Consider the following 15,275-nt stretch of genomic DNA (forward strand, 5'->3'; position numbering starts at 1 on the left):
TGGGGGTGTTTTCTCTGTTCAGTTGCTGCCGTCATCTGCCTTGGAAATACTTTCATAATAAGACAACTTGTTAAAAGCATCCGTCATATTAAAGGCCTGATTCTTAAAATGTGTTTATTCCTTGACCGATACGTTACTACAGTACATGTAACTGTCCCAATGCCTGGTATTTAAATTGCCTTTGTGAGCTGCATTTTAACATGCCCCACAGATGCGGCTGTACAACTTATCTCTGACACACACCATCCATTCTGTCATTCCCTCTTTAGGGTTAGAATTACTTGTGCAAGATAGCACCTTGTTTTGGTAGATGTTTGCTTGCTTGTTTTTGTTATTTTCTAGGTACACTTACTAAGTTAGTATTTTTCAAGGGTGCAACTTGAGGATTCCTGTCTGTAATAGTTTACATAGAAAATAACAAGCAAAGAAATAAAACTATCCATGGTAAAGAAATTAAAAAAAGATCAAGCAAACTCAACTCCTCATACCCCTTAGAGTTGTATTTGTTTTCATTAAGTGTTTAGCAGTTGTATTTGGCATTCTTTCCCCATGTGGTGGCCAAGCACATTACTTTACTCTGTGCCAGGTCACAAGAAACTGATTCTTGCCACTGTTTCAGAATTATCCAGATTAGACTTATGCTATCTAGCTGTCAGCACACTGGCCTCTGTTTTAACTATGAAACATGTTTGGGAAGCCGAAGGACAGCACAGTGTTGCATCCTTGGAGCATGGAGCAGAGATGCACCCTACTGTCTCTTCGAGTACTGCATTGGTTGCTCTTAGTTGTCACTGTTACTTTGGTCTGTTATTAGTTTGGCTGACTTATACTCTCATCACATGCACTCCTCTGGTAAATAATTCATTAAATAACTGGGAGATTAGTAAAATAACCCAGATGGATCGATAGACCAGGAGAAAAGGAGGAAAGAGGCCCAAATATAAAAATTTTTAATTCCTACCTAGCTTCTAGGCCAGCTCCTCTAGAGGTTATAAAATACAGTACAATACAGAGATTTAGATCCATCTGTTCCCAGAATCTGTTTTCAGTTGAATATTTTAGGAGTTAATCTTTCATAGGGAAGTTTTTCTTTATGTAGTAAGGCCTAGAGGTTTCCTGAACTAAGTCAGAAAATGCAAGAAATCTGGACACTTTCTTCTGTATGGCTAACCATTCCTTGGGGCAACCGAATGCGAGTTTTTGCAGGATGTTGAAGATGTCTATATTTAGAAGGGGTTTTCTTTTCATTCTGTGAAGTTTCCATACTTAATTAAAACTAATTCCAAGTTTTAGATCTTTGGTTCTTTTGAGGGACATTTGACCAGAGCTTGGCATATATGCACAATTTTAATACAGAAATATTTTGAGCACAATACAGTCAAACGCCATGTATGTGACTATTTCTCTGGAAATAAAGAGAAAGTTTCAGAAACATACAGAAGTAAATATAATAAGTTAAGAAACAAATATGGTAAGTTTATTTCTTTATTTGTTGAAAAATAATTTAAATCCAGCAAAAGAACATACTGCAATTTTGCTACTTCACTAATTAGCAGTTGCCTTGTAGCAAGGTTAATGGCACCAGCCCTGGATCTCCATAGACAGTTGGGGGTGGAGAATGCAAAGATGTCCCCTCTTTTCTCACTGGTCTTGAGTTGTCTCCTATACTAGGTACTGTGGAAAGCAGAGGTAGGATTCAGTCATTCTACTGTTCTGCTTTACATTTCCCATGGCTTCATAGCCACTGTAAGGCAGTGGGGCAGAACGTTATGGCCTCCCTTGGGCAACATGGATTCACCATAAGCCCTTTGCAATATCCTGAAAACAGAAGTAAAGCAACACTAAAGAAACTTCTTTAACTCTAGCAAAGGGCAGTGCACGTCATCATACATTCACAATTTAAATGTGGACTTTAAATGTGAGGCTAACGGGAAATATAGGTATGTACACACACACACACACACACGTGAAACCTGGGGTTAAAATCTCAGGTCCCTGGATATCACCAGATTTGCACTGCTGCAAAAGCCTGGACAATTCATCCTGAAGAAAAGAAGGATCAAAATATATCTGCTTTTGGCAGGATTTACCTCAAAAGATTAGGTTTTGAGCAGATGCTTTGCAGTTGTTTTCTTAAGGAAAGCCATGACTTCCCCATGATGCCCACTTCAAAAGACTCCTGAGCTCTGTTGCCAGCTCATGAGACAGAGCTGCAGGTGCCCAACATGCAGGTTTCAGCTCCTGCAGTGCCTCCAGAAGTTCACTGAGCAACACTGGCTGAAAAGCAAGCCAAAATAGCTAAACATCTGTCATCCCAAGGTACTGCTTCGCAATCACAAATGTAGACAACTTGGTCTGTATCCAAGCAACTTTTGTTGTTAAAATAACCTTGGAAATTCCTGACAGCACAGAATCCTACCGGTGAGCAGAGATGAACTAGGCTCATCAGCCAGTCCCCTGTTGTGGTCTAGATATTTATTGAGTCTAGAACAGAGGTGACAATATCTTTTTTCATTTTCTGCAAATGGCAGCGTAAGACTTAAAGAAATCATTGGTTTTGTGTACCAGTTTTGGCTGGAGACACTTGTATCAGTGTTGTCAGCATATTCCTATTCCTCTCCTGTGCTGAAGTTGACTGCCATAGAGGAGAGTGGGTGAGAGAGTGTAGAGGATCTTTTATGCCAGTTGGAAACAAAAGTTCATTATGAAATTTCATCCAGATATTCTTTACTGGTATGGAGCTTCATAGAGAAAAAGAACTGGTTTCTCAAAATGCACTGCCTGGTGACCAGGGCTAGCTCTCACTGCATATGAGGCCTTGAATACCTGCAAAAGCATGAGAGTTTATGGCTTGCTCTCCATTCCCTGCTCTCTGTGGACTATCCAAATCCCTTCATATCTGCAAAGAACTTGGTTTGAACACTTGATTTATGCAGAAATAAGGGAAACCCATCAAACTGTGGACCAGTGCAATTTTTCACCACTTTCCATTTTAGACTGTGGCAGAGAGTGCTGTTTTATGGGTATATATCTTTTCCTTTTCCTTTTCCTTTTTCTTTTTCTTTTTTCCTTTTTCCTTATTTTTTTCTCCATTAAGGTCTTCAGGGTCCTGCAAATGAAATCTTTCATAACTTTTTCCTTGTTGGCAGTGTGGATATTTGTTTTCCTGCACCTTTCATGTCGTTAGCTAAGAGTGTATTCACTCTTAAGTGCCTGTGATGTTGTTCCTCTCCCTTTGTGCTTTGTTATAGCCACTTTTCACTATGTGGCAGTGACACATTGCCAGTATCTTTGGGCTACATCTCATGGATTTGAGCCTGTAGCTCTAAAACTACTAACTCTCATTGATTAAGCATTTTTTGAGCTGCTCTGCATTGATAATTTGCTTGTGGTCACAGCCAGAGCCAAAACAAAGAGAAGCCAGGAAGGTGATAGTTCATAAAACATGAGGTTTCCTGCATTGGAAAGGTGATGTCACAAAATATTTAATTTAAATTTCTTCCATGCACTCCCACACACTCCCATGAGACAGTCCCACTCTTCATGAGTCCAGCACATAGAAGACAGAAGAGACCGGAGCCTGGATTATCAGACTGAATGCTGAGCTTCAGCATTCAAACTAAATGGGTAATGTGGAGAAGGACATGAGCTCCTTCTCATACCAGGGCTATGCTGATCAGTTTTAGGTTTGTACCACAAGATTTGAGATTTGCAAGCTGGTTGGGAAATAAAACTGCTATTTAATTTTGCATGACAAGTTATTTTTGTTTGGGTTTTTTTGGTGGTGTTTTTGGTTTCTTTTTCCCTGACTTTCCAAACTACTAAAGTATATTTGAAGGGAAAAATCAAAATAAAAAACAGTGAAGTGGTAAAATGGTAAAGTAAAATCTCACTTTTTCAAAAGGTACTCCAAATCTACTATTTGATCCAAATATTCCAAAATTTGTCATGACACTGCAAATAGTTTCCCCAAACCATGTCTGATTGCCATGGAGTAAGATAACAGCTAAGCACAATTCAGGTTAGTGAAACTTCTGGCCTTCTTTCTGACATCCTTCTGCCTTAGGTAAAAACTGTCTTTCCTTGAGGAAATATCTCAATAAATTCAAAGGTGTGAATTCTGGGAAACCAAGGTCTTTTACAGTGAAGTGTAAATGTGAATTACCTCCTGAAATGGTCTTTGAGACCCTGAGTTCTTGTTCTGACAAAACCAGCAGAATATTGTGTCTTCTGCTATTATATCACAAAAATGTGACCTTCTTGTCTTCTGGTTCATTGCAGTATTTTGTTTGGTGTGTGTCTTTGAGATTTTAATCCCTCAGCATCAAATTAAATGTTTCATTACTGCACAGTAGGATGTGTTGGTAGATATTTAGGATCAAATTTGCATACGCTGACATCTGTTTTCCTGGGTGCTTTGTGAATGGTTGAGTAATGTGGTGCCCCAATCATACAACTGGAGATAGGCTGAACCTTTTATCCTTAAGTGAAACGCTGCTCTGTCAGATGCATTGGAACAAAACATTTTAATCTGTGTGTTTATGACATCTGCGTTTCAAAGCAGAATTTTGACTATTATGGTTTTCTTAATTCAAGCATATCTGTATCTAATGGTATCATCTTCAGAAATCACTTCTTGCAAATAAGCACCTTTAAAATATTACATCTGTCTTATCTGCTGCAGGTAGCTAAATAGTTCCACCATCTAACAAAGACATCTCTTTATATCTGAGTATCTGTTTTTTAAATATTTTGAGCAAAAGAGACGTAAATATGTGCACGTTATATACAATACCCTGGAATTTACCTCCCTTTTAAATACAGTGTTTCTCTATGAGCACAGGAAAGTTATTCACATGGTTTTACATTTTAAAAAATATAATTTGAAAAATTGAGAAGCTGTTTCTTTGCCAGGCACTGTATTATCCCCTGAAGAGAGAACAGATTGGAAATTTAAATAAATAGATGGCAGTTACAGTAGAATGAACTAACGGGGGATATATCTTGTGCAAGATTCAGGTAACATCAAGCCTGACAATCTCAACCCTTGCACGTCGTTTGAAATATAAACAACATTTAATTGCTTGGGAAATAGGATATTTCACTGAGAAGAAACCCACGCTGCTTTCATTATCAGTCTGCACTTGAGAGCCAGATTTGTGGAGCGCTGCAGAAGTGGTGCAGTTATCCAGAGAGGCAAGTCTTAGGCAGACGGGATCGAATTCAGTGCAGGGCTACGTCAGAAGGGGAGGCAAAGCTGTGATCCTCTGAACAAATCCAATGAATGCCAGGTTTAATTGCTGCTGAAAGACTCCAGACCTTTTTTTAGCACAATCTTTTTTTATTAGTAGTATATCAGGACAGAGCACTACAACAGACATGTTTCAGTGCTTCAGCGTCAAATCTGTTCGCTCACCCTTCCTGTTTTTAGATTATCATTTTCTCCTTCCTTCTCCCATATGCTGCTGACATCTGCTGTGACACAATACATCTGGCACCAAGAACCTTGCACAGGGGCTGTGAGCAGGCACGGTGCGAGGGCAGTTTTGTCTGCTGGCAGAAGAGTGTAAGGTGGGTTCAGCTATCAGCAGCCTGGTAACCCAATTCCCTGGGCACCTCTCTCTGAAAGCTGGCAAGAAGTATGTTCGCTGTTAAGTGTATTGCTAAAAGTGTCCTCCCTCGCCTAATCCGTATTGTATCAATGCAGATTTTAAGGTTTTAATATAAACCCACTTGATTAAATGTACCGCCCTGCAAAATGACTCAAGTTAATTACTATGAACTGGGAAATTGCAGCTCACCGATCTGAAAGTTTGTGGTGTGATTTTGAGAAATAGGGAGGAAACTCAATACCCTCATAATTACTTTTTATTGGAAATAATGGCATCAGCAGGATAAGATAATGGATTTTTGTATCTCACGTGAAACACCCACCTCTGGAAGAATCTTGTGTGATTTAATTTGGAAGAAAGAGTTTGATGAAACAGGGGGAAGAAAGTACCTTTTAAAATATCTTTTCGTAAATGTATATGCATATTTTTGTCAAACCTAGTTTCAGCTAGTCATTTATTACATAACTGGAAAAGTTTCTTGGTTATAGCATAGTTAAGGCTATTTAAGAAATAGTAAGAATTAATCATTCTTTAAAAGAAGCCTTTGGCAGTAAAAATTTGTATCCCTTGATTCTCACTTATTATGCAGTGCCATTGGGTTAAAAATGTTATTAATCCCAAAAGTACCAGATGTGTGTTGCATGGCACAATTATATAAAGTATTTGAGCAGGGAAGAAAGAAGGCAGGGGTAGTAGACTGAAGAGTTGTGTTTCTAGGTCAGTGGCAGGCACTCTGTGCAGGAGAAGCTCTTAAGCCAAGAGAAAAATAGGTTGTCATCGTGGCACCAAAATTGGCATGTGCTGAGAAGCAAATTGTTCCTGATGCACAGGGGAGCTGGGCTGAACCTGCTGATGAGAGAGGTTAGTAAACCTTTTCCCTGACCTGATTCACCCACAGCAGTCACCTGCTGTGGTTTATTATTTTTTGTATTGAATTCAGCCTTTGCAGTTTAGAAATTTTAGTTATAGTCTAATAAATTATCAAATCAGAAGTCAGATTAAAAGTAATCTTGGTCAAACATCCTCCCCTGGCTGCAGTTACATGGAGTGAAGGAGTCTGCATCCTGAACTGGCCTCTATCACTTTCCTGTAATAGCTGAACAGGGCCCAGTTTGACAAACTGGAACTGGAGTGTGATCAGCGGAGCAGCTCCAGGCAGACCTGAGGGCAGTGTAACCGTGTGCAAAGGAGTGGTGCTGAGCAGGTGGGGATGAGGCAGGGAACACATCTTCCTATGGCACAGCTACAGCTGACAGAGAACAGGCTGTCAGTCAGAGACAAATAGATGGGACATGTCCCAGGACTCTTGTCCCCTCTCCACATGCCCTGCAGCACAGTCATTCTCAGTGCTCACAAGAACAGCTTCAAGGGGTGTTAGTTAACTAAATTTCTCCTGGTCAGGGCAGAGCTTAGCATAAGTGCACACCTACCCCTTCCCATCTTACAGAAGGAAGAAAAATGAGATCATTAATGCCACCCAAAACATACGCAGAGGTGTAGCCATTAGGATAAAGAACAACAGCTCTGTCTTTTCAGCGCCTCCTTGCAAGCCTAGGAGATTGCATTAAGTGAGCACGATTAGTGACAAGATACGGGATGTGCTGACTGTGGACAGCACCATGGCCTATTGGACAACGTAGAAGGATTGCTGTGATTTAGAAAGGCACCAAGTGTTGTGTGAATTATCTCAGATACTTTTCAAATATTTGAGAAAGCCGAGGGTTGGGAAGATACCAACAAAGTTAGAAGCAACTGTAACCCAATGTGTGATCTTGTCCGAGCTAGAAGTCCAGTATACAGTGTCACTTTTGAAATAGAGAAATATAAAGTTAGCTATATCTGGACTATATCTATAAATGTAAAAATGATAGTAAGAGTGTTTGAATGCCTGGCTTCAGAGTCATGGATTAGTCTACCTCCTTCCTAATGGCTGAGACCTTAGATACTGTCACCCAAATCGTGAAAGCACCTTATGGAGGTGTTTACAATGAGAGGTAAATAGTCGCAACATTTCAGATTACTCTGAGCTGAATTCTGCCCTGTGTTACACCAGGGAGACTCCATAAACTGGAAGTAAAATCTCTGTTTCCAGCACTTTTTCCCAGTATACCATTTTATAGCAGTTCTTGTCATAGCTTTTTATATTAAAGGTTTTATTTCAGTTGGGGTTGCTTAGAGGTGGTCAAATTATAAGCAGGGAAAATGCAAAACGTTTGTCAACAATTAATTATTTTTTTTCCCTCCTGGAAATATCCCTGTTGACAGTTTCCCAGGCAGCTCTAGGGATGCATTTTCTTTTCTTAGATTTCATTTCATCTAAGTTGTGAGCTAGGATTTAAGTGCCAAATATCTTCATTTGATATAAGAGGAATTTGAAATATCTTATCTCTAGAGGCCTGTGATTAAGTCTAGCAGCACCTGGAAATCTCTATCAACAGACACCTAGCAAGCCATCCTCAATACGTGGGTAATATTCAAACAGCATAGCATGCATCACAGCGTGTGGTATTAACTGAAAACCCAACACAGGTATACAAATGCTGGGTAGCTGTTCCGTAACTGGTGCACTTGTGGAACAGTTGGGATTACTCTGACCAAATGTAGATGTCTGTGGCAGAGATGTCTATATATGAGCAGATCACCCCCGTCTCCCTTTACAGCCAGTTGAGAGAAGCAGGCACTTCTGGGACACAGTTTACCTCACCCTCAAATAGGCAGATAATACAGCACATCTGACAATTGTCCATCTCTTTTCTTTGGCTGTACTAGGACCCTGGGGTTCCTAATCAGATGTTGACATAAAGGAGATGAATCCTACCTTATTTGCTTAAAATATGCTGTAACTTGGAGAAGAAAAGAAGTGTTAAGTGTGAGAAATAATTTGCTGCTTCCTCATTTTAAAAGAACAATTACATATGGGAGCATGTCTTATATAAAGGAATTTATTTTGAGAGTATGTTTTTGAACAGCATATATTTACATGCATTCTACCGCAAGGGTATAATTTTGGGCAGAATTAGGAGTTTTGGTTTATTTTTTTTAATGAATGGCTGCAATCATAAGGTAGTTCATGCTCTCTTTAAATTAGATTCCATTGCTGCATTTCTTCCACTATTTATCTACTAAATAAAAAATACATCAACAATCTGGTATAAAAATCTGATTTTCTAAGTGAACCTCTGGTTGCTCAGAAAAAGTCACTGCACTCTGGATGAAGAAAATTAATTCACGGTGAGTTACCTTATGCCAGCCACTGAACAGTCAACGCAAGAATATAAAAGTTAGAAATGAAGGTGAAATAAGGAAATTTTAAAAACTGTAGAGAAAAGATTTTATTAACTAATGTGCTCCTGTTGTGCATATATTGCCCTCTAGCTTTCCTTAATGCATCTTCTAATTATGTAATCAATGAAGATGCTGATGTTTACCAATGAAAGGATTTTTTTCTGCTCGTACAGAACCATGAATTAACTATAACAGGCCCACAGACCTCTGCAGCTCCCTGCAAGTATAGTGTGTTGAAAACAGATTTTCAGCATGTCCTTTTAAATGGGTTGAATCTATGTGGCAGAAGGGTGGCATGTTTATGAACATCCCTTACAGACACCAACTGTGCCTGATAACAAAACAAAGGGAGGGGTGTTCTAATGTCATATAGAGTCTATAACAAAACAACACACAGACATGTATTGGGGAGAGATTAAAAGAAAAGAAAAGTGAGAATGTTTCTGTGCAATTTGTTTTTACTCGTGCAGCTCCATGAAACATTTTTGCGCAGTTCTGCACACTGTTTCTTCACAGGTCATGGTGTCCCTCTTCAGAGGTGCTTCTGTATATCATTTCTCCCAACTTTGCTGTTCATGTCTTGACCTAGATTGAATGGGATAATTTACTCTAAATGGTACTTCAGTGTTGGGTGATGAATTGTGTGTGATGATATAGATAATGATGTCTACAAGGAAAAAAGGGGAACACATTCAGCTGTAGTTACTCTCTACTCACAATCAGCTGCATCCTTGGTGTTAACAGGCTAGTGCCATCTGCAGGGTGACCTGACTGCACAGGCTGCTGGAAATTGCATGCTAACATTGCCAGAAGCCATTACAGGTTATTCTTATTGACTACTGTAATTATAACAAACATTATGTTCCAGGGATGTGTTTTTGGCTGTACTGGGATCCATGACATCCAGCTCCCATGCATTTCAGCAGGCTGGAGATTTTGCTCAAGCCTTTTGGAGAGACGTATCTTAGTGTCTTCTTGCAATGAAGTGGCTTTGCACAAGTCTTGTTTACATTTGGCTTTTCTGAGGCCCATATTCAGCCAAACTCACTCATCAGAGCCACTTAATATGTACCTGCTGCATATGTAACCAGTAAAGCTTGAAAGTGGAGTCTAATCCAAGGAGACAATATGGAAAGAAAACACGTCTGTCTGACTCTTCCTCCCCAGAGACATTTAATAAATGATGAATATGAATCACGTGCTAATGTAAAGTCACAACAGATACATCATCATAAAAAGGGAGGGTGTTATGATGCTCTTATTTTTCAAATTTTTTCAGGGATCTTGGGTGAACATGCCTATCCAGCTGTGGAGAGCAAATCCTATTGCTGCAGCTGAAAGCATGTTTCAGTTAACAAGATGCTAAAGATCAGGCAATGTAAAATCTATTCATTGCAGGCTGCAGGCTCAGAGTGTATTACTAGTCCTCTCTGTACTTTAGGCTCCTCACCTTTTAGGGAAGTGATTACAGACTTATTCAGAATAAAAGCCCAAATCATCACTGAAGAATTAGTAGTTCATTATTCTTTGGACATGGAAAGCAAAGTCTGACGAACTACATCCCATATTTCTGTATCCTGTAACAAAGTTGGTTGGGTTTAGTATTTTCCAGTTTTCACTTTAAATGTCTTTTGTTTATAACTGTACTACTTCTCCCCACCATAACTCTGTACCTTGTCCTACAGAAAGGTATACCTACCATCTAGATATATATGTAAACTAACTACCAAGGACTAGATGAGATGTTTAAAATTATTTGTTGGGAAATGGAAGTTTTATAAAATGAAATCTTGGAGGAAAAAATGAGATAGAATTCCACAAAAACGGTTCCACAGGAAGACACTTGATTGTAAAAGCATTTTCTTGCAGTTCAGCCTACACAGGATTTAAAAAGGAATGTATCCTCTTAATCCTGGTGAAGCCAGAAGTGTAATGGATGCTGCATTAAGAGTCTTCTGTGGAAGCTGAGAGCACTGTCAGAGGAAAGAAGATTACTTGGGGAGGGAGTGCACAAAATGTAGCCACCAGTTCTGGCAATCTTTCTGCAGAGAAATATAACTTTAGTTACCTGAATGGTAAACATAAAGCTGTAATCCAGGTGTTTGCCTGGATTCGTATGGAATCCTTTAAAAAAACCCAAACAACTAAAACCACAGACAAATGATACAAAACAAATACAGATGCATCAACACTGGAACACAACTGTTCAAAGCAGTTCCTTGTAATTAATCAGTGCTTTGAGGAGGAATTGTTCAGCCTCGTCATTGTTCATTAATTAAGAATGTGATGTTAGTGAAATCTGTTGACAAAAGTACAGCTGAGCCAAAGGTCCAAGACTGAGCTTTTGGCTAAGCAGATTAACACAGACACATTTCATTTCCTCAGTGGGTCCAGTAATAGGGAGGTCTCCTCCCTCCTGCTCTAAGGTCATTACTATCACTGAATGGCTTAAGGGAGACATTGTGAAAGCAAGGAGTCAGGTCACAGGAAAGGGGTGGGAAGGAGGGTGCTTTTTGTTGTGCAAAAGCTATTAAAATAAGCAGAAGACAAGTCTTGAAAATTTATGAAGCTTCAGGTGGCAGTACTGGCTTCCTACATCTGATAGAACAAAGGACCCAAAAGTTGCCCAAAATGATATACTGCAAGCAGGATTTATGGTGATTTTAATGTGACATGGAGCAGAAAATGTGTTCTTGGCAGGATATTTATGCCTGCAATTAAAACCTGTGCTTTGATTGTTCTAGATGATAGCAAGTTTTCAGAGGCCATCACAGTGCTGCTTACCTGGATTGAGCGAGGTGAGGTGAATCGTCGCTCTGCAAACCAGTTTTATTCGATGGTGCAGTCAGCCAACAGCCACGTCCGCCGGCTCATGAATGAAAAGGCTGCTCATGAGCAAGAAATGGAGCAAGCCAAGGAGAGTTTCAAAAATGCCTTAACAGGGATCCTCACTCAATGTAAGTAACTCCTTTTTGTCCAGTGTTGTAGTAATGGTGGTGGTGGTGGTAGTGGTTTTTTTATCATTTTGTTTGTTTGTTGGGGGTAAGTAGTTGCAATGCAGTCATATTCTACTTCATATCCTATTCCATACTCTATGGCAATTTGGAGAAGCAAGGACCATTCCTAAGAGCTTATTTCTCAAGGTGAGCAAAGTTTCAGTAGTTTTTTTTTTTTATTAATAGATGAAGATGTGCTCTATGCATAACGTCTACTGTTGCGTAGACATAACGCTTTGGGAACGGACCAGACAGAAGCCTCCCTGCTCTGAGCAAAGATCATGTTTTTGTGGAGGGAAGTGATATATAGCCTGTGTGTTGCAGGTAGTTAACTAGGCCAATGACAGAATAGAGGACAATTAGGTTATATTTTTAGCCTGGGTTTAGGTAAAAGGAAGTAGGATTCAGCAACTTCTAGAGATCAGCATACAGGCCACCCCCACAGTAGAAGAATAAGCTGTACTACTGCTGGCATTGGGATCTCTTGGCTGATACAATGGCAGTATTAATTTGGCAGTTAAACTGCCTTTAAATATTTAGGGCTGGCAACTATTTCCTTAGTACAGAAATATAATCAATGAAGTTACCTTAATGAGGTTTCCTCATAAAACAATAATTGGGATACTTGCCTAGAAGTGTTCTTGAAAGAGAAGGGAGGAGAGGAGAGGGAAGAGGAGAGAAGGAGAAGAAGGAGAAGGAGAAGAGAAAAGAGAAGAGAAGAGGAGAGGAGAGGAGAAGAGAAGAGAGAAAAGAGAGAAGAGAGAAGAGAAGAGGAAGAGAAGAGAGAAGAGAAGAGGAAGAGAAGAGAGAAGAGAAGAGAAGAAAGAAAAGAGAGAAGAGAGAAGAGAAGAGGAAGAGAAGAAAAGAGAAGAGAAGAGAAGATAGAGAAAACTAATTTCATTGCTGCTGGGTTTTAACATGTCTACTCATGGCTGCTCAAGCAAAAGGCTTTATGATACTCAGAAGGGTGGAGCCCGAAGTCAGCTCTTATATGCAATTTAAAAACAAAAAGCAATAAAACTGACCAAATGGAGGAGAATGAAGTCAAGAATGCAGCTGTTACACTGTAATTTCTGAATCACACCCCTAATCTTTACAGTAAAAAATAAGCCCTAAAGGCTTTTCTGCAATATTTTTCTCGTCCCTCAGTGGTTGTCCTTCAGAAGTTAGGGCTGAAGGCATAAGCTTGGATGGACTTGCCTGGGTTAGGAGAGCAGCCCCTGGAAGCTTCCTGCGTCCATGATGGAGAGCTCTGTATCCCAGAAAACTAATTTACCCCAGGGCACATGTACTTCTAATTTAAAAACATAGATGCCCGAATTTAGGAAGATTGATTCTGGGCCAAAGGCATTTGATTTCTGAGGACATATGTTCCCTGAGTAAATTTTAAAGACCAGTTAATTCCCTTGCTAATTTGCTAGGCAATATCGCCTTCCATGTCACCATCTAAAAGGCAGTGTGAGGAGCAGAGACGCAGGCACCATGCATGGCCGTGCTGTTCAGTTCACACCAGGGCTCTGTAGTTTTGTGTGCAACAGCCAGCCCTAGCGTTTGGAAATGCCTTCTTCAGCTGCATTAAAAAAAATCCCCCATTGTCAGCAGGCTGAACTTTAGTTAAATCAGTCTAAATTAGCCCATTTGTCACCAACTGTTGTAGAACATCTGTCACTTGGAAATAGAGATCCCTGTAGTTTCAGGTGGAAACTTGCAGTTTTGGCTATATCTGGTTTGTTCCTGTAATGTGCTGAATGCTGAACTTACAAAACCAGAAATAGGTCTGGCTTCAAATCATGAGTTTCAGAGTGTCACAGTCACAGCAGTGCCTGGAAGAAAAGAGTTTCTGACAGATCTGGCCTAGGAGGACAAGGTCAGCAAAAAAACAGGTTCAGGGAAAGGTGTTACACTCTGTGGATTTTATAAGAACAAATTTTACAAGCTTTCCAGATGCTTCACATTGGTTATTTTATAAACATCATAAACATTGGCCATTATTAGCATTAATGTGTCTTATTAAAATTCTCTGCAAACTTGTTACAAACAGATGGATGATGTTTTTGCTTTACATGTTATATGCCTAAGATTGCTACATAGGGAGACTGTGAAATGAGCTTCCCTTTTTCAAGAATTTTCCTGTATTTGAATTCATCTGAGGAATGTTTTTCATGCATCTTTTCCATTGTTTTCCCACAGCCTTGTGTAATCAGCTGCAATATGTCACTTGCTTTATGAAGAAGAATTTGAAAGTACTAGATGTTTAAAATAGGTGTGTGTGGTCTATTAAATTCTGCAGAGTAGCAAAAAAACCACTTCTGCTGTTCTGCCTTAAGGGTCCAAAAGTCTAGTGTAATGCTACAGCTGTGTGGCCATTTGACATAAATATTGCAGTATTTTTTAAAATAGCATGTGCCATTCCTCTGTCACAAACTAGATCAGATGTCCAACTCTAAGCTGACCATTCTGTGCTTGCTTTGTTGTCTGGAGAGTAAAACGGGCATCTCTGGGGAATGAGTCATCAGACCGACCTCATAGTGCTCTTCCAGTGAGATGAATCATCCCTTGGAGATGCCGTATTTTCTCTGCTGTCCTAGAGGATTCACAGGGGGCCTAGCTCAGAACCAATTGCCCCACTTTTTACAAGCCTTGTTCAGAGCAGAGTAATCCCACTTACTGTGTGTAGTCTTGATACAGAAGGACGTAGCATAAGGGAAGAACTTGAAGTTAGATAGAAATGCTATCATTGTAGCAGTGAATGTTACGGGGAGTGAAGAAGAAATATGTTAAGAAAATGGCCTTCAAGTGCACTCACCTGGAACACACACACTGTCTATAGGAGTCTCAGTACGAAATGCTTTCTTATTAATGAGGATTAGTGTGGCCAGAACATTTCAGCTTATGGCCCAACTACTAAAGAAGTACAGGTATTGAAATCCCTGCTACAAATTTCTGCCTGGAGGTATTTAGAAGATTACCAAATGGATTACGCTTAAAAATTTGGGTCAAGTGTTCAGCATGTGAATTAATTACCTGACCAAGATACTTGTGCCAGGATAATCTGTGAAATAAAGTATATTACTGCTGTCACACCACCGATTTACAGCCCCTGATTTAAGTTCTACAGGGAGTCTTCGCCTTGTTATGGTGCTACTTTAGTTATTTAAGGGATAAAGAGAGAAAAATGGCCACCTCTTTTTTTTTTTATTATTAAATTACTTGGGGTTTCTAGATTTGAATCTGTGATTAAAATGTGGATTGTTTTCCAGGATTTTGAATATTTCTGTCTTTCTGGTTCGATTTCTAAATTCTTTCATTTTGCTTCCACAGCAGAGTTGCACATGACGCTGCTCCCTGTTTTTCATACATCTCTCTTTCATTTCCTCCCAAT

General features: G+C 39.6%; 1 protein-coding gene across 4 annotated transcripts in view; it reads left to right on the forward strand.

The window, feature by feature from the left end:
• The window catches only part of ENOX1 (ecto-NOX disulfide-thiol exchanger 1), a 369,768-nt gene that overhangs the window by 275,570 nt on the left and 78,923 nt on the right, over positions 1–15,275 (forward strand). For all 4 annotated transcript variants that reach the window (XM_056329606.1, XM_056329607.1, XM_056329604.1 and 1 more), the window contains one exon: positions 11,642–11,854. In XM_056329606.1, coding sequence (XP_056185581.1) covers positions 11,642–11,854 — 213 coding nt within the window. The remainder of the gene's footprint in view (positions 1–11,641; positions 11,855–15,275) is intronic.

This window comes from Falco biarmicus, chromosome 2 (genome assembly GCF_023638135.1).
Source record: "Falco biarmicus isolate bFalBia1 chromosome 2, bFalBia1.pri, whole genome shotgun sequence".
NCBI classification, from domain to species: Eukaryota; Metazoa; Chordata; class Aves; order Falconiformes; family Falconidae; genus Falco; species Falco biarmicus.